The sequence below is a fragment of the Phaenicophaeus curvirostris genome, chromosome 4, assembly GCF_032191515.1.
Source record: "Phaenicophaeus curvirostris isolate KB17595 chromosome 4, BPBGC_Pcur_1.0, whole genome shotgun sequence".
NCBI lineage: Eukaryota > Metazoa > Chordata > Aves > Cuculiformes > Cuculidae > Phaenicophaeus > Phaenicophaeus curvirostris.
In genome coordinates this window covers 65,306,026-65,328,572 of record NC_091395.1, presented here as the reverse complement: position 1 = coordinate 65,328,572, position 22,547 = coordinate 65,306,026, and the positions used below count along the sequence as shown (strand labels likewise).

Here is a 22,547-nt window from a genome sequence, read left to right as displayed (position 1 = left end):
AACTATCATATAGAATGATCTCACAATGAGGTCTTTTGGTACAAAAATGATAATACAGGCAGAGATGTTGTGCTCATTATGCTCGTATGTGCTAATTAATCACACTCAGAGATTATTTAGATCAAATCTATTATACCAAACCATTATCAGTGATCTGGAAATCAAGCTACCAGGCAAGGAAAGTTTCTAGGTTCTGCTGGCACAATTCCAGAAACTGATTTTGAATGCTACAACTGATTATGAACCCTAATACACCTTGGTTCCAGAATGGTTTACAGGCATGGAAAGATCAGAATCAACATTTAAATTGTCATATAATTCATAACTTCATGAAATAAGACCTCTAACTTTTGAAAATAACCCTTCATTTGCACATATTGATGCTAAGTACTTCCCATTTCTATCGATTTCAGAGATTCAGACTGCTCACTGTCTTGCCAAATCAGTGGACAGGTTTTCCTTAGGAGTATCTTCAGTCTGTCACCTTCAAAATGAAGAAAACAAAGATCGTGACAATAGAATCACTGGGCAATACGGTGCTCCTGTTCACTTTTTTTTTTTCCAGCTCCATACAAAGCTAAATCTACTAAGTAGAAGAAGCAAGTTGCCTTCTTTATTCATCAGTCTCTTAAATAGTGGAAGTTCCAAAACGATGAATTAATGGAGTCACATTTTGCTTATTTGTAAACTTACATTTGCAGATTTCCTATATAAGTCGCTGGAGAAAAATGGATATGTCATTAAGTCCTTTGAATCTGAGCCCCAGTGAACTTGCTAAACCCCTAAATTTAAGAAGTCGATGTGTAATGGTTACTAAAAGAATTAAAGTAAGTAGTAGTAATCTAGTGTTAGTATGCAAAGCATTTGAGGAAAGTGGTAAGTATCAACTGCAAAGCTACAGCTGATAATGGGAGCTGGTGCTACAAAAAGAAGCATTAGTCTAAACTATACTTTCCATTAGCTAGTCATTTATGCTTATGCTAGACCAATAAATGAAACAAACCAATACAGAACTGAGCATTCCCATCCATTTCAATAAACTTAAATGCTGAATATTAACATGGTCTTGGTGACTATCAGTAATTAAGCAAGAACCTTTTAGCCATGCATTTAGCTATTATAATATGTATTTTCACCATTGCAATACAATGGCCATTCTTCTTAATTCTGATTTCTTTATCATCAGAATGATAAGGGATTCATAGTAGGAACTGCATGGACTTCCATCTATCTGTCCATTTTATTGTTCTCTCTACAGTACCAGTGTTTTAGAAGTGACCCTCTTCTCATGAAAGGTGCAGCAAACTGTGCAAAATAAAGGACTGAGTTTGACGCGATGCCTCTTATTTAAATTACCATCTGGAAAAATGCAGGACTGGTGCCCTGAAATTATACGATGATTTTGCAAATCAGGCCAACAAGCAATGGGTATATTGAGTCAGAAACAATCAGGTTAATTTTGTATTCTTCACCCAAGTCTATTTTGTATCTTGAACTTTACGGGGGGGGGGCCTCTTTAATTTATTGTGGGAAACCAACCTCCACTTGCTATTCTTCAGTCCTCCATTTTTCCTGTGTTTTCACAACGTGTTTATTCCTGTGCCACTTCAAAGTGAATAGATAGCAAAGAAGCAGCATATGCCTGGGAATGTTGGCTATAAAATTGCAAAATGTTCAGTGCAATTTTTTCAAAATCTCTGGGTTTTTTTCATTTTTTATTTCTCTCTCTTCACACTGTTCTCTTCGTGTAGTGGTTAAAACAAATAGAAGGGACAGAAGCTGCCCTGACACAGAAGATGTTAGACCTGGAAAATGAAAAGGTAAGGAACAAAAACTAAAAATATCATTAATTTAGCTAAATTAATCTCAAGGGAATGGTTATAAACTTCATTACAAATTGATTTGCTGCCTTTCTCTGCTTAACAGAGGTTGCTTCATGGTTAAACAGTCAAAATTGAACAATTCATTGCTTACATTCTTTGGGGTGGAAGGGAAGTGTCAAAGCTATGTAGAACAAACTTAGCAAAATATGTACGAATTAGGACATGAAGGAATAACTTTACAGAACATAGTTACCAAACTGTGAAATTATCTTTGTGCTTTTTCTATGTCTTAATCTGTCTGGCAACAGCACCATTTTTTTAATCTTGGTGTCGTGTTAATAGATATGTCAAAGGTATTCCTTTGCTCTCTGGTATTCTGCTTCTGGACAAGTTGTGAAGACCTCTTACTCCAGATGAACTTTCTTGCCTCAAGATCTTCATGCTTAAAGAGGCAGTGTTTTCTCAAAAGAAGTTTTGTCTTGCATAACAACATCAGTGCTATTCTGACCTTGTTTTTCCATATGTTGAACAAAGAGATTTGGAATTAATGTTTGGTTTTATTGGTTTACCATGCATTCTGTTCTTCACATCCTCAAATGGCTTTAAAAACACTGATTAATCCTCGCCACACCTTTTACAGGTAGATAAGTAATCAGTATTACATTCATCTTAAAGAATGGGAGGTTAAGTGATTTGCCCAGGTCCACTGGGGAAGCGTGTATTTGGGCCGCAATAAAAAGGAAGTTCTAAGATTATGTTCTCTGAATGTAGTCTATCATACTAGTAAGAATTTAACATAGGTATGATCCTTTTAGTATTTATTTATTTTTAACTCTTGTTATGGAAAAACACAAGGGTTTTGGAGAAGGACAATGCTCACAAATACCAGATTCTTATGTAAAAGTAGCTGGAAAACAATAGTTTCTTTCTAACTTGGTTTATTATCTTCCCACTCACCATCTGTGATGTTTTGGGCAGCCCTGAATTTATTTGTTTAGTGTAGTAATCTCAGAGTTTGCATTGCCGATGATTGACTTAATTGTGAAATAATATTCTAGAATGACACATTCAGAAGGGCCGAGCACTGGTTTAGTTGTCTGGGACTCATTGTAAGAGTTTGACATCCTATTCTCGTTTCCTCCCCTCTTGGATTTTGTGGCCAGCTTTTACAATAGCTTTTGGAGCAGGAACATGTTCAGGGAAGCTGCCTTGCTATTCTGGGATCTGTTTGCAGCTTTGATCCTCTCTAGTCTTGGGCAAGTCAGTCTACTTCTCTGTTGCCAGACACTTGTAAGCATGTTAGGACCAGGCCTGTATTGCATCTTGCACAACAACCATGTAGCTGTTGCTGTAATCCTCGTCAGAAAATAGTGCCACCTGGGTAGTCAAGGTAGGATTCAATTGCATGAACATAGGGTCTAGTGCCGTATTACACTCTTCAGAGTTCTGGAGATATCCACAAAGGGCTGAGAAATATGTCCTACAGGACCTGTTTAGATCCCAGCCCTTCTGGGCCAGCAGATGAAGTTGCATACCCTAAATTGGCTGTAATAGCAATAGATGCCCATCTGTGGGTAAATGAATTCCAGCCCCAAGATCAAAGTCTAACTTAAACTTTGGTTCTACTTTCATTATTAACTCATAGGTAATTGAAAGAAATTCAGTTTACAAAAAAAAAGAAATACCCTGAACAACAGATATTATAGTTCTAATACAAAGAATAAATAGCAAATTATTCCTCTGAGACATCTGATATTATTCTTATATGCTGCTGCTATCACTAATTATGAGATGTTCTTACTAAGTGGGGGAGTCATCTGTAATCATTTTATGCTGTGAGCCCCTCCCAAGCATTAATTTGCTGATCAAAATAGATACGTTTTAAATCTGATGTTTGGAGTGAGAATTCGTCATCAGAGTTCATGCTTAGGCAAATTCTTTGCCAGTGCTACACCAACAGGTGCCAGAAAAATTGTTCTAGGTCCACATATATGCCTGAAGGTAAAATTTGGCCAAATGAGTGACTTTGGGACCATCCCAAATAGACTAACCAAACCGGCAACATTTGATTTTTTTTTATACTGTTAATAAAAGCTACAGTCCATCATATTAAGAACCTTATGTATTTAATTTGGCATTTATTCTACATGTTGAGAAATGAAAGAGTGTTTTCCATCATTCTTTTTTCTGTTCAACATGTGAAATTCAGTCAAAGGCCTTCTCTGCTTTCTAGACTACTACTAGTTTTTTGAGCATGAAAACCTTCCTTGAAAGAAAAGCTAATAAAATTGAGTAACTATTTTGTGTTCTACTTGCTATCATCCCCAACACTCTAGAGACATGTTGTACAAGAGTACTGTTGCCGGTCAGATCTTGCTTGCCTATTCAGACAACCATTCAAATGTCCACAACTTTCTTGCAACATTGTGCTTTTTCATACTGAGTTCCACTGAAGTCCCATCCTGTGTTATACATATATACTTATAACTGTGAAAATCAGTGAGTTTGATTTTCAAAGTAAAAGCAAAAAAAATCCCTTTAAATCCTAGGTATGTTGAAAACTTCTTCAACTAAAGGCACTGAACCTCTCTGGGATCAATTTACCCATTTCAAATTGGCTTCCTACCTTTACAAGTTGAGAACTGAGCTTTTACTGTTTCACTAATGCATAAGGGGATGTTTCTGCAGAATCCAGTGAGAGCCCTGTGTCTTCTGGCTCCCTAGAAGAACAGGCCAGACAATGCAGATTACAATTTCCTCATGATTTCCTGAAGGGTGCACACTGGATATTTTCAAGTGCTCTTGATCATGTTTCTCTCTTTCCCCCCTTGGCCTGCCCTGTGCAGTTAGCAATAATGGGACCACATGCATGCAATTTCCAATTCACCTTTCAGCCCTTGTGTGCACTTCTGTTAGGTAAAAGCAGGTTTGTACACTGGTGCAGAGGTCTGTTCCTCATAGGTACAAGTTTTTAATATGATGCATGTATTTTTAAATGCTAATAGTGTAAATTTGATGTTCCAAATATCCTTAGGATGAATGTGATCATTGGCCAGAGATTTTCTTTGCTCTCAAGTGGAAAACTCACATAAAAAAAAAATTTCGTTTATGATTCTTGATGAATTAGGATAAAGAATAAACACTTCCTTGTTTTTATTATTGCTCAGGACCTGTTCAGTAAACAGAAGGGTTATTTAGAGGAAGAACTTGACTACAGGAAGCAAGCTCTGGACCAGGCATACATGGTAGGAAAAGATCACTCTTTAAATTTTCATCTTTGAACAAGTTTGATAAAGTACAGTTTTTTTTCTTTTAATTATAAATAGGATTCTTTTTAAATTGATTTATTTTTCTGACAGACAAGGAAATCAAATATTACTTAAATGGAGACTTTGGAAATGAATTACTTATTTTCAAGTGTAATGTTTTTGCATCGCATTTTTTATTCTAAAATATGTGAACATCTTGTTAGTATTTCTGGGAAGAGCTGGTCTATGCATGCACAAAATAATCACTGTTCAAACACAGCAGAAGTAACTTTAGAAATATTCCAATTTTGCTTTTTCCTAAGCATTTGTAACTATTACTGCTGCTAACCTATCCCAAGTTGACAATGGCTGTTCTTCCTATGCAATTCCTTTCCGTGCTTTCCTATCCAACCTTACCTTACCTTGCCTTTCCTAGTTTTCAAAAAGGAAGCCGCAACCTTACCTTTCCTCAGGCCAAGAAATGATTAGGAAGTAGATAGGAATTGGTAAAACTGACACACAAGTTTGCTAATACTAAGCCTTCAGCGAATCAAAATATAATGTCATGAAAAAAATATTTATCCGTTGTAAATGTTTCTTATGGGGCAAATGTTTTCAGAAAAGAAGTGAAGTCTAGTGCTCAGAACAGATAACAGATAAAAGCAAGCAGGTTCTATTTCTAGCACGGTGACCTTGGGCAAGCCATTTAACCTCTCTGTGCAGCTCTTTATGCATCACTAATATGGATTGAATTACCTACCTCACAAAGATGTTATGAGGGCTAACGGGATGTAGTCTGTTGCTCTTGGTCCAAATACTGTCAGTCTGGATGCTGTTTTTTAATAGTATCATTCTAACCCCTGTAGTCAGGGAAACACTGCCATGATTCCTTCATTTCTTTTTTCTTGGGAATACAGCTCTCCAAATGAATTTGAAGTTCTCCTGTGCTCTCTGCTTTGCAAAGTACTACAGCTTTGGTTTGTGGATGAGAATCTGGTTAGGAATCCAGCACATTATAAGAGACTGATGAGGGATTAGTGTATGTATATAAAAGCATTCCTCTCTTCATTGCTTATGGCAGCTTGGAACTAAGTCAGTGACATAACTTCAGGCAATGGATGGCAGGATGGTAGCTCCAGAGAAAGGGAGACAGTAAGATTTCTGTTTTTTGCAGTTCTCCCTGTGGGCTTTTTATATTATAGGATGGCTTAAACATTCAGTTGCAGTTGAAGGGAATCTGTTAGTTTGCATTAATTTTGTAATGCTCAGCATCAGGGGTTGGGGTTCTGTTACATACTGACCACAGACCTATAATCTGAATCTTTCTTAAATAAAAGAAATCAATCATTTACTAGAATGGGAAGCATTGCCCAGGTGTAATTCTGTGCCAGGAGGCTACGTGCACTCTGTATGGAATGCTCCTCACTGCTCACAACCGCTGCTTTCTGTCTACCTGTCTGTGTCCGTCCTTCCCTCCTGCCTAAGGCTTTGCTTGCTAGCCTTATCCTCTAGCTGTTGGTGGGTCGTTGGCTTGGTGGATTCAAATGGCAGCCTGTCTATATGTGATTTGGGTTGCATTAGAAAATCCAGGAGCTGGAAGCCACGCTGTATAATGCCCTGCAGCAGGATCCAGGAAGGCGGGCAAGCGAGTCGCTGACGGAAGCCCAGAGGGAGGATTTGCGAGCTGCAGTGGAGAAGGTGCGGCGGCAGATCCTGAGGCAGAGCCGTGAGTTTGACAGCCAGATCTTGCACGAGCGAATGGAACTGCTGCAGCAGGCACAGCAGGTAATCCTGGTTCTCTCTCTTCCCCCTCGTTCGTGTTACCTCTGTGGTTGCTGCCACTGCCCATACAACAGCATCACATCACCCTCACCTCATTGAGTTACACTTAGTCTATTCTTTGTTTTGCTCCCATGTCAAGGAGATGAGAAGCATTAGGGACAGATTATGCTGGGCATGGTACACACACAAAATGAGTCACTCTTTCACTATAAGGTCCATTGCACAGTTTGTTTCATGTGTGTACAACCACACAGTCTTCCACAGGACTGACACCATGGGGAGCTTGTTGCAAGCTTAAGGCCTAAGTTAGAAAAAGCCAGAATGGAAGGCTGTAAGAGTATAACACTCATCTATATAAAGAAAAGCAAAAGCAGTAGTTACAGCAGTTAATTTTTAAATTTTTTTAGCTTTTATATTTATTTTAGTGATTTGTGAAATCTTTTAAAATTTAAGGAAAGAAAAAAAAGGCCTCTTCATGACTCTAAATTAGTTCAGAAAAGCCAAGCCACTTCTTAAGGACAAATACTGACAACTTGAATTCAGGCAAGTTCCTGGCAAGTGTGGTAGTTATTTACCAAAGGATCATTTGGTAGGATTGGTAGTTTTCCTCTGCAAAATACTCAGGAAAAAGAAGACAGCTGCATCTGTGCTAATTATTCCAGCAGGAATAATTGTTCCTACAGATTTTTGTTCTACTTTATAGTAAGCTCTGGGAGATACAGCCAGATGTCTTAGATCTTGTTTAGCCTGGAGAAGAGGAGGCTGAGGGGAGACTTCATTGCTCTCTACAACTACCTGAAAGGAGGTTGTGGAGAGGAGGGAGCTGGCATCTTCTCCCAAGTGACAGGGGACAGGACAAGAGGGAATGGCCTCAAGCTCCGCCAGGGGAAAGTTAGGCTGGACATTAGGAAAAAATTTTTCACGGAAAGGGTCATTGGGCACTGGAACAGGCTGCCCAGGGAGGTGGTTGAGTCACCTTCCCTGGAGGTCTTTAAGGCACGGGTGAACGAGGTGCTAAGGGGAATGATTTAGTGTTTGATAGGAATGGTTGGACTCGATGATCCAGTGGGTCTCTTCCAACCTGGTGGTTCTATGATTCTATGATCTTGTGGACTGTCCTCAGGTTGCTCTCGCTGTTTTCTGTGCAAACCTGGAATCACACATTGCAAATGCCAAATTCTGCTATGCAAATGTGTTCAGGATGCTGTTTCTGGAGCAAGAACTGCATTTAGTTTAGTTCAAGCCACCTCTCTCTGTTCGAGCTGGCTTTGTAGATGACTATAGACCACTACTGATGTAATGTAGTAGTGCACTGCTGCATTCATCTCCTGTCATCCTGCAACGATGAGAAGTGCTCATGGTGCCAGTGTTAGAGCTGAGCTCTGATGTCCTATGAATCTCCTTTCTCTTGCTCCTTCACTGTTCCCTTCCTTTGGAACATGCAATATAGAGATCAGGAGACCAGGAACAACTTCTGGTTTTATTTTAATGGGTGTCAGATCAGTGATGGTAAACACTGGTCTGAGCTGGTGCTAAAAGTGTCAGAAAGAGAGAGTAAATATTTGAAATTTGATAGGTAAAGATGGAGATGAAACATGTTAGCTTAATGTTACTAGTGTAGCTGAAAATTAGTGAGAATGGGATATTTCTGTCAGACTTCCAGTCCAATTTCCTTGTCAGGCTGTAGATGTTTTATTCAGAATGCTAATGCAGGGGGGTTGGAACTGGATGATCTTTAAGGTCCCTTCCAACTCAAGCCATTCTATGATTCTTTGATTCTTTTCAGTTGGGTAAATATTATTTGTCGGTGAGATTTAAGAGATTTGAATGACACTGTGTGTTTTCTGATGCCTCTACATACAATTTCAGGTTTTAACATCAGAGTAGATATAGTTTGATCCTTTAGATGACCAGACACGTAGTTTGATGCTGTTTGAGAGACCACTATTGACTAAGACCTTTCTGTGACCCTTGTTGGTGTGTATTTTTGGGACACATCTGGGCAGAGCTTCTAAGTTAGAGCCATATAACACTGGCAAATGGTAAGGAAAATTAGGACTAGATTTGCAGAGGGAAACATTTGTTCCCAAGTACTCAAAATCCATACTATGTACCTATCAGGGGTTTAATTTGGACTATGTTCTATTTGGTCCCATGCACTGCTCACTATCAGTCAGAGCACTCCAGGTGCACCTGGAGTACAACTTCAGTTTAAGTCCAGTTCATGTATTCACAGATTGCTCCACAAAAAAAAGTTAAATATGATGAAGGTGGAAGAAAACTTTGCTCCTGCTATGAGCAAAAATGCTAACATAAAAAGAGACCCATTAGCCATGCGTGTTTATGTATGTGTCTCCAGATCCATTTTATACTGTGTCACTAGAGTTTCATGTTGTGCCCATCTCATTAGCTATGCTAAGGTTACAGCCCCACATGATAACATTAAACTGAATTTTACTGTTTAATAAGGAGCTAAGTATTTTAGTCATCTATTTCTAAGCCCCTGTAGCAGAGAAGAAAAATAAAGGAAAAGATAATAGTTAATTTGCTTGAGGTCTGGGAGATTAACAAATTGTATTTGAAATCTTTTCCTCAGTTTCCTCTTCTCAGTTGTTTTTTTTTTCTTGAAGATTATATTTTGAGTCTTTATGGGACCAGTGGTCAACACTGATAACCTAGTAGTTGCACACAGATGTCCACAGCTTAAATCCAAATGAACAAACAAACGAATACCCCTAGCATGGATCAGTAGTGTCACTGGGCTGATTCTCATAGGATTGTATTCATCTGCACTATCAGATAACAGAAGCTGAAATGATACAAAAATGAGAATATACCTATGTTGGCAGAATCCTAAGCTATGGATGAAGCTTCCCTAAGTTTAGTACAGCCCTAGATAATATGTTAAACAACCCCTCTCTTTTCTTTTGCTGACATTGTGGCATTAACAAGCACCCATTACATTTTATTATAGCAAACCTGTAGTCTAGAACTGGTCATGTCTGTACAGGCTCTAGTACCTTTACAGGATGTACTATCCTTCTTACTCTGCTGAACTGGAGGTTACAGAGAATGATTGTGACAGGATGATGGACCTGCAAGACTTAATACAAAATGTATGTGTTGCAAGCACTCTCAAACCTCCCCTGAAACAGAAACCATGTATTAAAGACTCCAGATTCTGTGAAACTCTGGAATTTTGATCACTTCCAGAAGGCCTGTTTCTTTGCTTCCATTACCTTCTGATCTCCTTGATACAAGGGCTTCAAAAGAACAATTTTACTTATCCTGGCAGACTGGCTGCAGCCTTCTCTGAGTTTTGTATCAGAAACAGTGTGACCAGCAGGTCCAGGGAGGTTATTCTCCCTCTGTACTCCCCTCTCCCCCTCCAGGGGAGGTTTAGACTGGACATTAGGAAAAAATTTTTCACAGAAAGGGTCATTGGGCACTGGAACAGGCTACCCAGGGAGGTGGTTGATTCACCTTCCTTGGAGGTGTTTAAGGCACGGGTGGATGAGGTGCTAAGGGGCATGGTTTAGTGTTTGATAGGAATGGTTGGACTCAATGATCCGGTGGGTCTCTTCCAACCTGGGTATTCTATGATTCTATGAGTCAGAGTTTCTGTGTCAGACATACAAAGTGGAGGTTGAAGAAGATCTGATGATGGAGAGAAAGTTGAGTTCTCTCATTCTGCATGTAGATAACGCTTGATAATAATGCAGAATCCAGAAGTATTAAGGCATGTGATGAACGCTGCAGGTAGGTTTACATGGTTTCAACAAAAAACTGCTTCATGCAGTGACTTTAACTATTTAGCTTGTGAAATGCTGATTTTAGAGACCAGATAAAAGATCTTCCTTGGGACCATACTGTGTGCAAAGAATAGGGATGTGAATAAGAGAGTGGGTAAACTGTTGTCCAAATGCAAGTCTGTGCTGCTTTGTGTGTGCTTCTTTGTCCAGTTATAAAGCCTTAGTTCTTAGCCATTGGATATTAACTTTGTTCCAGTGAAAGAAATATATTTTGGGATGTTAGGTCCTGTTTTACATTGGTAGGTCTGTTCATCTTTGGCATGTATAGCCCTACATTCTTGCTGATCATTAGCATATAAATGAAGCCATTCATGTATACCCATTGTGTATTAAGGACATGAGGCCACTTTGGAGCCAAATTAGACATACTGTGTGTTGCTAAGCCATACAACATTTTTCTTAAATCCAGAGTGCAAGGTGTCTCAGGGACAGCTCCTTCATCTCAAGCATATTGCCAATGCTCCTTTAAGTCAGAGATGGTACTTCGATTTACACCAGCCTCTCTATCTGGAAGAGGCAAAATATGTTAATTAAAAATCTGTCCTAAGCAGCTTGTGATATTTGCTTCTAGCCATAGGGTGTGTGCAGTTCAACAGCAGTTCCTGCACGTGTTGCCATCAAAAACATCTCATTGGACACAACAGACAGATTTTATTAATGTAATCCAATAATTCCACAGACCTGTCCTATCTTTGTATAAAATTGTAAGAAAAAAGAAATAGAAAAGATGTCTTAGTTCATTGTGTCATTAAAAAGTGTGAAACATTTTTCCTCTGAGTTACACTGTAGTATTGTACTAAACTGGCATTATTTCTAATGAGCTGGAATATTCTTGGATGGAGCATATCACTTCAATTCTAGACCTGAATATTGAGCATCTATGGAATGCTGAAGGCATCCAAATTCCATGCCTAAATAGTTGGAATATGGCTGGAAATGTTTAAAATATGTTTTCTTTAACAAAAGTAATAAAAAGCAGGAAGAGAGCGGTGGTAAATGGAGTTAATTCCAGCTGGAGGCCAGTTACAAGTGGGGTTCCCCAGGGCTCAGTGCTGGGTCCAGCCCTGTTCAATGTCTTTATCAATGACCTGGATGAAGGCATCGAGTGCACCCTTAGCAAGTTTGTGGATGACACTAAGCTGGGTGGAAGTGTTGATATGCTGGAGGGCAGGAAGGCTCTGCAAAGGGATCTGAACAGGCTGGACCGCTGGGCAGAGTCCAATGGCATGAGGTTTAACAAGGCCAAATGCCAGGTCCTGCACTTGGGGCACAACAACCCTATGCAGTGCTACAGACTAGGAGAAGACTGGCTGGAGAGCTGCCTGGAGGAGAGGGACCTGGGGGTGTTGGTTGACAGCGACTGAACATGAGCCAGCAGCGGCCCAGGTGGCCAAGAAGGCCAATGGCATCTTGGCTTGTACCGGAAACAGTGTGACCAGCAGGTCCAGGGAGGTTATTCTCCCACTGTACTCGGCACTGGTGAGACCGCTCCTCGAATCCTGTGTTCAGTTCTGGGCCCCTCACCACAAGAAGGATGTTGAGGCTCTGGAGCGAGTCCAGAGAAGAGCAACAAAGCTGGTGAGGGGGCTGGAGAACAGGCCTTATGAGGAGAGGCTGAGAGAGCTGGGGTTGTTTAGTCTGGAGAAGAGGAGGCTGAAGGGAGACCTCATTGCTCTACAACTACCTAAGAGGAGGTTGTAGAGAGGAGGGAGCTGGCCTCTTCTCCCAAGTGACAGGGGACAGGACGAGAGGGAATGGCCTCAAGCTCCACCAGGGGAGGTTCAGGCTGGACATTAGGAAAACATTTTTCACGGAAAGGGTCATTGGGCAGTGGAACAAGCTAACCAGGGAGGTGGTTGATTCACCTTCCCTGGAGATGTTTAAAAGATGGATCGATGAGGTACTGAGGGGCATGGTTTAGTGTTTGATAGGAATGGTTGGACTCAATGATCCAGTGGGTCCTTCCCAACCTAGTGATTCTAAGTACTGCTTTATTTGCACATTCTACTAGAAGGAGTGGAACAGTCCTTCAGGACAAAACAGGTATGACTCAAAACTGACCTCTATATGTCACTGCCATAGAGGATTCACAGGGAACGTGATGCCTCAGGCACTTTTTTCATGGACCAAGGAAAAGTTAGGAGCAGTGATGTCTTTTTTCATCCTGAAATGTCAAAGTACAAGCAGAGGTTTAAATCAAGAAACACCAAATTTATTTTCTTTCTTAAATTTCTTCAGTCTTTTTTTTTCTGACCTGAGGAGCCAAGTTCTTAGTGGTGATAGATAACAAAGCTATAGTGGATGCCATTCATCCATGGGTTCTCACTACTGTCTCAAAGGTAGGGCACCTTTTTTACACTGCCAGAGTAGTCGGTTTACAAATCCATAGGATTGTAAGTAACCATATCTCTAAGATCCTATTGGCTCAGTCATTTGGAATACATATTTGGTTTTTTGTTAGTTTTCTCTCTGAAAACCTTACTTTTAAAGAAGTAATTTAAACCATTTTAAAAAATGAATTGCTGATGTGAAGGAGGAACCTGAGATTTGCCACTTGATACACTGAGATAAAGCTTGGATAAATCTAGCAGTTTTTCTGCTCCCTTTTGCCATATAATCAGTTACGGTTGATAGACCATCTATTTATCAGCCAAGGAGAATTATTAAGGTTTAGTGTTTGACTCGGAAGGTTCTTGGGGGAGGGAGAGAGGAAGGGAGAATGCTATGCTTAGTGCATCCCATTGATAGGCGTAAGGAGGCATTGTCTTAAATTTATCCTCTTTGGCACATTGCCTTGTTGTCAGTGGGGACAAATTAATGACACCTCCTCTGACATGTTGCCTTGTACCAATGATGCTGGCTTGGTCAAAAACTCAAAGCTTTGTCACACAGTTCAATAAGTACGTAGAAGTATTACTACTACGGTTACTTACACAATAACAATTGGGGAAAGTCTCAGACAATTTTGCATCCAAATCTATATAGAAACTATCTGTTGTAATATTTTTATTTTAAAGCTGAAGTGTTAAAGGGCTAGCAAGAATCATCTCCAGCAATTTGCATACAACTCTACATGAAGAGGAATACGTGGAGCAACCACTGATTTATTTATTTTTTTGCAACTACTAATACTTGCAGCTGAGAAATGTTCTGTGCTTTGCTGTTCAACACATAATAGATTACTGTTAATAATGCATTTTTTTATATTCACTGTAATCTATTTTCATCAGGCACATCATGACTAGGTTAATCATATTTGACCTGTGGTATTGATTGTTATGCAGGAGTAAATGCTCAGTCTTTCAAGGCATCATTGTTGCTACGATGATAATATCACAATAAACTTCTATAATTTCCCACAGATGACATGCATGGCAGATCAGAGTAAATTTTAGTCGTTTCAGTGGTTATCTTAAAATGTTTCCTTATGTATTTTTCCTGTATATGTAGGCTTCAGATCAAACCATATCTGCTTTGCTAATGCCTTCATGATACTACGTGTATGAATAAGTGATGATAGCGGGGCTGATGTAATATCTACAAAAGATATGAAAGGTCTGCTCCCTTTCGCCTAAAGAAGGTGTGATTGAAGTTGCACTCAAATTAAGAGGAATTGTATGCCTTAAAGTAATACTAGAATCAAGAAAAATCTTATCTGAAGTTTAAATGTTGAAATCCTCTCATCTGAAATCCTGAATACCCTATGTTTCTTAAGAAAGTCCAGTGAGAGCTGAGGAAAGACAAGACTAAAATAAGAAAGCGATGTGAATTTTGTTGTAGAAGTGAAGATTAAATGTGTTTTCATAAGCATAATTCATACGTATAGCATGATAATTACTTGCATGGACATTTGCTAATTAAGTATCAGAATGTAAAATAATCTAAATTTAATGCTAAATAAATATTATACGATGCCTTTTTCCCCCTAAAGATATTGGGGAAATGGACTCTTAGTATTAGAAAAAAAATCCAATTTTACTAGTAATTAAGCCGTGTCATCATGTACATATAGTCAGCTTGTAACAAAAAACTATTTTAAGCTAAAAGCATTTATAAAATTCACTGATTTGCTACTAAGACCAATGCGATTGAATTCATATTAACTTTCACGCTGAGAAATGCATCAGTGCAGCTGCTAAAAGGTTCATTCTCTTCAAAAAGGCAAATAAGGAAACTACAAATGCATAATAAAGATTAACAAGAACAATTCTCCTACTTCAGTAACTATTAATTGGATTATCATGGTTGAGACTGCAGATCACAGAGTGGAATGAAATTTTTACCTGTCATGTAAAGAAAGACCTTGGTGAGAATCAGAGAAGTACAGTATATCCAAAATGATCTATTAATATAATTTCAACTGACTGAAATTTATATTAAGTTTACATTCATAAAGTAAACCATAAGATGGTAACAAAAGTAGCTTAAGCTAATGTGTTACAGTGTGTTTCCTTGTTTTCGTATGTCCATTATGCAAAATCACATTCTAGGAATATGGGACTCTAAAGGACATTTGGATTCCTGAATACAGATCCTTTACAGCAGCAGATTCAACAGTTTGAGTAAATGCATGTGGCAATTACCTATGCAAATTGTATTGTAAATGCAGTAGAGGCTTTTAAATAGCTGTTTAAATGCATTAGATTTTTTTAAAAAATATCAAGAACATAATATAATTATTTTCATTAAGTAATTTTATCTATCAGCTTAGTGATTTCAATAAGAGCTAAAGGCAAGTCTGCTTATAATCATGGTTATTTAAATTTATCCATGTAATGTAGTTATGCTCTTCACATTATTAAAGATTTTACATACCTTTGTCTTAATGGTATTGAGAAGCTGCTTAAAATAATGATATAACGAAACAATAGTGTTTCTTCCCTTTGTCAGATTGATAAAATCTTCCCCTTGTTAAATTTTGCTGCAGAATCAGATACATTCTTGATCATAAGCTGGTCTCATAGATTCAAAACATGATTGTCTGATATAGTCCATCCATGGTGTCTATCCTGTAAATACACATCAACCTGAACCTTTCCAACATTTCAGAGCCAAGGCTTTAAGCAGCTTAGCAAATCCTTCTTTGATTGCTTAGTGCTAAAATTATCAAATTGTTTTCTTGGATTTGCTGATGAGTGTAAATCCAATAAGAGTGTGTTACAGGAACTATTAAGGTGATTTCTAAACCCTTTGACTTGTACATCTTGTGTTTTCACAACTATAGTAGCATTGCAAGAAGCCTATTTTGCAGCCAGCTAAATTGATTTTCTTGATTTTACTGTCAGCAAAACAGTACATTTGTTTGGATGGGCTATTTTCTTACACAAATAGGAAACAAGAACATCACTTCTGCAGCTTGACATCCACATGAAGTATGATGTAGTCATCATTTTCTGGAAGATGAAATTTGTCACATGTCCCTTTCCTGGTAGCATTTTCCCCATTTGGCAAAGATCCTTGAGGATTTTAAGTCATTCAAGATTTTACTTGAGGACTGTGAATGACTGGCTAGTGTTGTGATTGAATTGAAGAGGGAAAAAGGCACGGATAAAGAACTCCACTTCTTTTGGCCCACATCACTATCCAATAAACAGAAAACACTGAAATTCTTGGAATCTGTCTTTGCTACTAAAAACGTATGTAGGAGATCAGGTCAAAAATACAGAAGGTGTGTGAAGAACTATGTAACTGTAGAGAGACATGGTCTATTTCTTGTAAGAATTTGAAGTATCATGCAAGAAAAACTTTAAAAGGAAAGAGGAAATATGCACATTTTGGCTGGTTGGTAGGGGAAATACGGACCTAGCGTCTTAGACTAGTAGGATGCTTCATTACATCTGAGATCAATTTTCTTGCTTTGTAATGCTGAAGTTCCTCCCGTGTCAAACTCTCAAAATTACAACAAATCGTTACTGAGCTGATTTATTACCTGCACCAGAAAACTGATAGGTCTGAGACGGCAATCCAGGGATCACTGAGTTCAATGGAAGGATTTTCATTTGTTTCAGGACTTCTTTACAATGGGTGCTATATTAATGGATACGCTACTTAATGTAGATGGATTACTATTATAACACAAATTGAGCACACATACTTCATGTGTACTGTGTGGGAATGCAAATAACTCTCCTTTTTATTTCAATAGAGCATTTTTTTTTCATTTTCGCAAAACCGTTTGATGTTAAGTAATGGAAGTGCAATATTATAATTTCCACTATCAGTTTCATTATTTGTATTTCTTTGCTCCATAATACGAGGTGAGTTTTCTAAGCCCATATTATTGGAAATACTGCGTTACTGAAAGTAGAGTAATCTTGCCATGCACACATCCACCATCATGCTCCTTGCGTTTCACCTAAACCTTGATTCTAAACATGTTCCCGAGATGTGGCTTGCAACCTTTAAGTTGCAGCATAGGCACAGGAGCCAGACTAGGCTAAAAATAATAGGAATTTTCCTTTTGAGATCAGTACCTGTCTGGTTCTCCACTGCAAATGCATTATTATTTTTCCATTGGACCTGGCCTCCAAGTTGAATGATCTGCAAGGAACCCATTGCATTTAATCCCATTTTTAAAAATGTGTTGTCCCTTTTTTTTGCGCCTTTGTAGAAGGGATTCATGACAATAACAAATTTGCATCTAGGGTTATGTCATCTTTTACTGAGTTTGGATTTATTTAGAAAACAACCATTACCTCTAGAGAAATTACCCAACTGTTAGGAAATCTGAGCTGTAAGTGCAGAGACAGGTGAATTGGTCCTGCACAGGCCAGCTGATGCAGAATACTACTTATAGAGTCCTGTTTCATGCAGACCTGGAGACTCCCCTTCTGGAGGAAGGTTGGAACTGCCAGGAGTAATAATGTGTAGTGCCATCTTGGTGTTTCGTGTCTCTGTTACCTCAGAAAGGAAGAGTTGATTGTCTGAATTTAAGATACACACTAGAGGCATTTCCTGTCCAAATTTGCCAAAATGAAGTAATTGCTTAAGTGGATAATTCCATTTCAATATACGTATCCTTTTTCCCAGAAAGATGACCTCATTGTGAAGTTGAAAGAACTAAACGGTTTGAGAATTTAGGAGGAATCTTCTGCACATTAGGAATCTTCTGTCGAGAAAAATGTGAATTTCAGTTTGCAAGCCCTTAGTGTTTGGTAGATCTCCGAGCAGTGGTTTGAAGAGGGGCAATATATAATCTCTGCAATTAGTCTACATAATTTATACAATTGGAAATGATTGATAGTAAACTTACATTTTACAGCTCTGTTCAGTGATGTTTTAAATAGTGCCATGTTAGGGGTGCTTTAGCAGACTTTCAGTCATATGCCTGTCTTTGCACAGTAGACTTCTAAAAGAAATGCATGCTTTAGCTGCCTTACCATTCCAATGTTCTCCCTTGAACTTAATTATTAGCAATTTTAGGCTGTCCATAAGGGTTATAGCTGTGCCATGTGCCTTTGTGTACATAAGGCTTATATAACTGTTATTGAGAAAAAGATTATAATGGAACTTGAAAGTCTGTTGAAATTGCAGTTAAGTAATAAGTAAGGAATATGTTGTACATCTTTAATATCTTTGTTCTGTAGCTGTCTGGCAACGCAAATGGATTTCACATTGCAGCCCCATTCCTGACTGAGATGAAGTTACTATTCCAGCCAGAGCTTGGCCGGCAGAGCCATCTGCTGTTAACTCAGGACAGCAGTAGGGCCCTTTCAGCTCCAGCTGCTCTCTGGCTGCTTGCAAGCACTTGCTCAGAAGTGGCAGAAAGCGTCATTGCTGCTGGAAGGAGCATTTGTCAAGTAGGTGCTTGCCATACTGAAATAGATGCTTATCCAACCTCCCTTCCAAAACTCAGAAGAGCTTCATGCAGGCAAAAATATTAACAGGGAATATTCAGAAATCTACCTATCCATCATCCAGAAGTTTTGTGAGGTTTTATCTGCTATTGTAATAAAATCAATGAAAAATTAGTATTCATTATTTTGGTAGGTTGGCTTTGAATGTGGGCAAGGTAGTCAGTGTTAAGAATCCATGTTCCTAATGTTTGTGCTCTTCTCTTTCATGCTTGCATTCTCATTGCACTATTTTTGTCTGAATGCAGCTCTTTGTGTGCCTACAGTAATTCCTTTGTATGGCCTGATGATTTGACAACACAGTGTTATTCTCATGAATCCTGCCAGTCCTGAAAAGGTGCACTCATGTGACTAAGGGGCAGCTACTAACTGCAGGAACAGAGAAATTACTAGAACCCAGGAGAACACTGCTCCACTTTGTCCCTAATCCTCACTGTGCTGGTTTTGGATTATCTATCCATGCCTTCTGTCTCTCCAATCTTTTAAAATGAGAATAAACAAAAGAATGACCTGTGTCTTTCTTCTCAACACAGACTTCTCAATGTTTTGATAGCAAGATATGGTAGATTTTGATGCTTCCTTGCATAGCTTTTTGTGCAGCTGAAAATGCACTGAATTTATGCTGCAAGATTCCTGAGAGCCTTGTCAAAGACAGAGGTGGATGCATCTTTTGTAGCACAGCTGTTATAACTCTATATGATATAGCAGAAAAATCTTGGCTTACTTATCATCAATTTAGGTGCTGAAACATTAAAGGGGGTAGAATTTTCTGATAGCAATAAAACAGTTATGCGTGGTTTGTTGTCACAGTAATGTTTTTGCAAACATAAACAAATCAGAATTCACTGAAAGCATTTAATCAAGTGTTCAAACCCTGAGAGCAAGTCCACAGCTTCTTGATTGCTAATTCTTGCAAATGAAAGGAACAGTAGATAAAGCATTCAAGGCCAGGCTGGATGAGGCTTTGAGCATCCAGATCTAGTGGAAGGTGTCCCTTTTTATAGCAAGAGGGTTGGAACTAGATGATCTCTAAGATCTCTTCCAACCCAATCCATTCTATGATTCTATAAAGTTGTAAATGTCTATACTGACTCTCAAGCAGTTCTGCCCTTGGTCTTAATTAGTATGTAATTTTTGTGTTATTAACTCCTATAACCTTTAACTGAAGAACGTCTCACGCTACTCTGAGAAGATACGTTTTTGTTAAAGCTAGGACTATTGCACATATTTTTTAAAGTCATATTTTGGAAATCTCTGTGTTTGTACGATCAAGATAACACTGTAAATGCAGATAGGCCCAATGAGGGAAAACAATTATTTGTATGTGTTAAATAATGTATGCAGATGTCAATCTGTTTTTTCTTGCCAGTTTATTGCATATATATATTTATTTATTTGTGTCCGTCTCTGCAGTTAAATGGAAATAAATGAGTTAAATCAGATTTTTGAGGATATATAAATAGCTGAGCTACGCTGGTTATCTTCTAATACTCACCCTGTGTAGTCAGAGGATATTGGTGGGAATAGCTACACCCACTTCATCCTCCTGGATAATCCTCCCTACAGTACTCCAAGGGAAAGCAAATAAACAGCTAGAAGTAAACCACACAAAGCTTTGACACCTGATAGCAAATTTCAGACCACGGCTGTGTTTTAGAATGAATTCTGACACCCCTAGGTTTGAGCGCTTCTTTTCTGTAGTCAAGAAGTTGGTTACAGAATCTTATTTGCAGCATGTCTTCTATCGTTGTGATTTCCGCTCATACATGGGGAATACTAGCTATTTAAACACTCATCACCTATCTTCAACAAACTAACCTTAGGTGGCAAGTCTGGAACAGATCTACATATGCACATGTCTACATGTAGATATCTGCTGTACAGTCTATATCCACCCTGTATATATCTGACTTACTGACATAAATCAAGTTGTTTTGAGGACTTTTTGTAGACTTCTGCTACTTCTTTCACTGCTAAGAAATTCAACTTTATGGTTATTCCTTTCAATTCCTACATTGTCTTTGAACTTAAACTGATTTTTAGGAAAATGTATATTTCACCACCTTAAAACTATTCTCTCTCTTTCACTTCAAAAAATTTAACAATTAAGATGGGTTATGGGTGGGAATTGGAAGACGGAAGCCTCAGCACTTTTTTTAGAGTTGTTCTAAATAGCTGAAGAGAATCGCTGAATAGCTGTAATCTTTTGAAAAGATTAAAAATTCATAAGGGAATAATAACAGCTCAATTTTTACTTAATTAAAAGAATTCCTAATTCTGAAAACTATTGTCATCTTCTAATTAATTTGTTCTTTTATAAAATAACACTTCCTGTAAATCCTAAGGTGGGAAAGCCACCAGATGCTTGGAGGCTTTTTTATTTTCCTTTTTTTCTGGAGGAGAGTTCCCAGCAGATATTGAAAAATATCTTGCATGACCAATCTGGAAGGTGAAAATGGCATTTAAAAATGTTACTTCTCTCCACTTTTCTCACCATGGTCAAAATTTATCGTAGAGCATAACAGGAACCCCAGAGAATTGAATTCTGTCACTCAGCTCTTGATTGTGGTTGTAAGTAGTAATCAGCATAACTGAAATGAGTGAGAAACAGGAGTGTAACCTGATGGACCAGAGATTTCAAAGGTGATTGCATCCACCTGCTCCTCATCCTGTGTTTTTTTACAGTGATTGTAATACTCCTGTGCATGTAGTATATGAAGATGATTTGTTGAGAGAGAGGGAGTAGATGAAGTATCTGAGCAACCGTAGGTAGAAGGTTTGATTGACTTAGTCTGACTGCATGGTATTTAAAACAGTCATTCAAGCAAAATCTTTTACTTTAAAACAGCAGCAATGATAACTATTCTATTGTTTGTGACTCATGTGCAGTATTGATGTGGAGACTTGTTCGCCTAGGCAAGGTGACCTGCAGGGTTAGATGTACCTCATCTTAAGGACATCATCGGGTTAGGTTTGAAATGTTTAAGCCAAGCTCTGTAGTTCTCAAAACTAACAGAAATGGTCATTGGATCAGCTGCTGCCTTGCTACAACTGTCCCAACTTTCCAGGAGTGTGGGACATTTCCCGCTGCCTGGGAACTGTATGCATGTAATTGATTTTCAGTGTCAGTTGATCACGCAGATTTATAAATAATGACAGGATGTTGTTTTGAAAGAAACAGTATTGCTCAAATCAATTTGAGAATAATAAAATATTTGGGACTGTTTCACCAGCTAGTGCGTGATTTTATTGGGCTATGCATAGAAATTGGACTGGATGATATTTCCTCTTTCAAAGTTCAGGAACTCTTAATAACTTTTGCTGTTGTAGGCCAGACAAAGCACAGGTAGTTAATTCTGAAAAAAACCCCAACTTATAGTGTAAAGTTGCTCCTTGATTCCCAATGGCTGTTAGTAGGAGATTCCAGGTTTCTACTTATTAAAAAAGAAAACATTTTTGAACTTACTTCATCTGTAACAAGTGTGATAGGTTAAAAGTGTAATAAAATGTATCTTCTTAATGTAGAAGCCCAGAAAAAAGAAAAAAGCAACATAGTTTGTAGAGAGGAAACAAGGGGACAGAAATAAGATCAACTATGTGTATAACAGTCGTGTTTTTGGAGAAACTTTGTGGAGCTGAACGAGAAAAATCCTTCAAATACAGAGAGCTATGCTGAAGGAGGTATTCCCTCTGACTGGTGGGAGGTGGCTGTAGTAATAGGACAGAGCTGAATCTCTGGATGGTGTCTTGGTGATGATATGAAAAATGTGTGCTCTGTTTTTCTGGTATGTAACTATGCCAGAAGAATAGTTATGTTTTATAAGAAAGAAAAATAGAGAGTTAAAATGAAATTTAATGTTATAATCTACTAACTGTCTAAGGTAAGTAGAAAAACCTCTTGCAGTTGCAGAGAAAGTAGTGTTGCACTTCTAAGAATTTTGATACCAACTGGAATTGCCTGTGTATGTATATGTTAAAATTATGATTAATGAGTGGTAATGGTTAGACTTCCTGATAATAAACATGATA

At 38.3% G+C, this 22,547-nt stretch overlaps 1 protein-coding gene across 1 annotated transcript in view; it reads left to right on the top strand.

Annotated features, from left to right (window-relative positions):
* Positions 1-22,547, top strand: part of LOC138720277 (janus kinase and microtubule-interacting protein 3-like) — a 34,197-nt gene that overhangs the window by 5,843 nt on the left and 5,807 nt on the right. Inside the window, exons 4-6 of the mRNA XM_069856357.1 lie at positions 1,752-1,820; positions 4,991-5,068; positions 6,653-6,856. Of these exons, the coding sequence (XP_069712458.1) occupies positions 1,752-1,820; positions 4,991-5,068; positions 6,653-6,856 (351 nt within the window). The remainder of the gene's footprint in view (positions 1-1,751; positions 1,821-4,990; positions 5,069-6,652; positions 6,857-22,547) is intronic.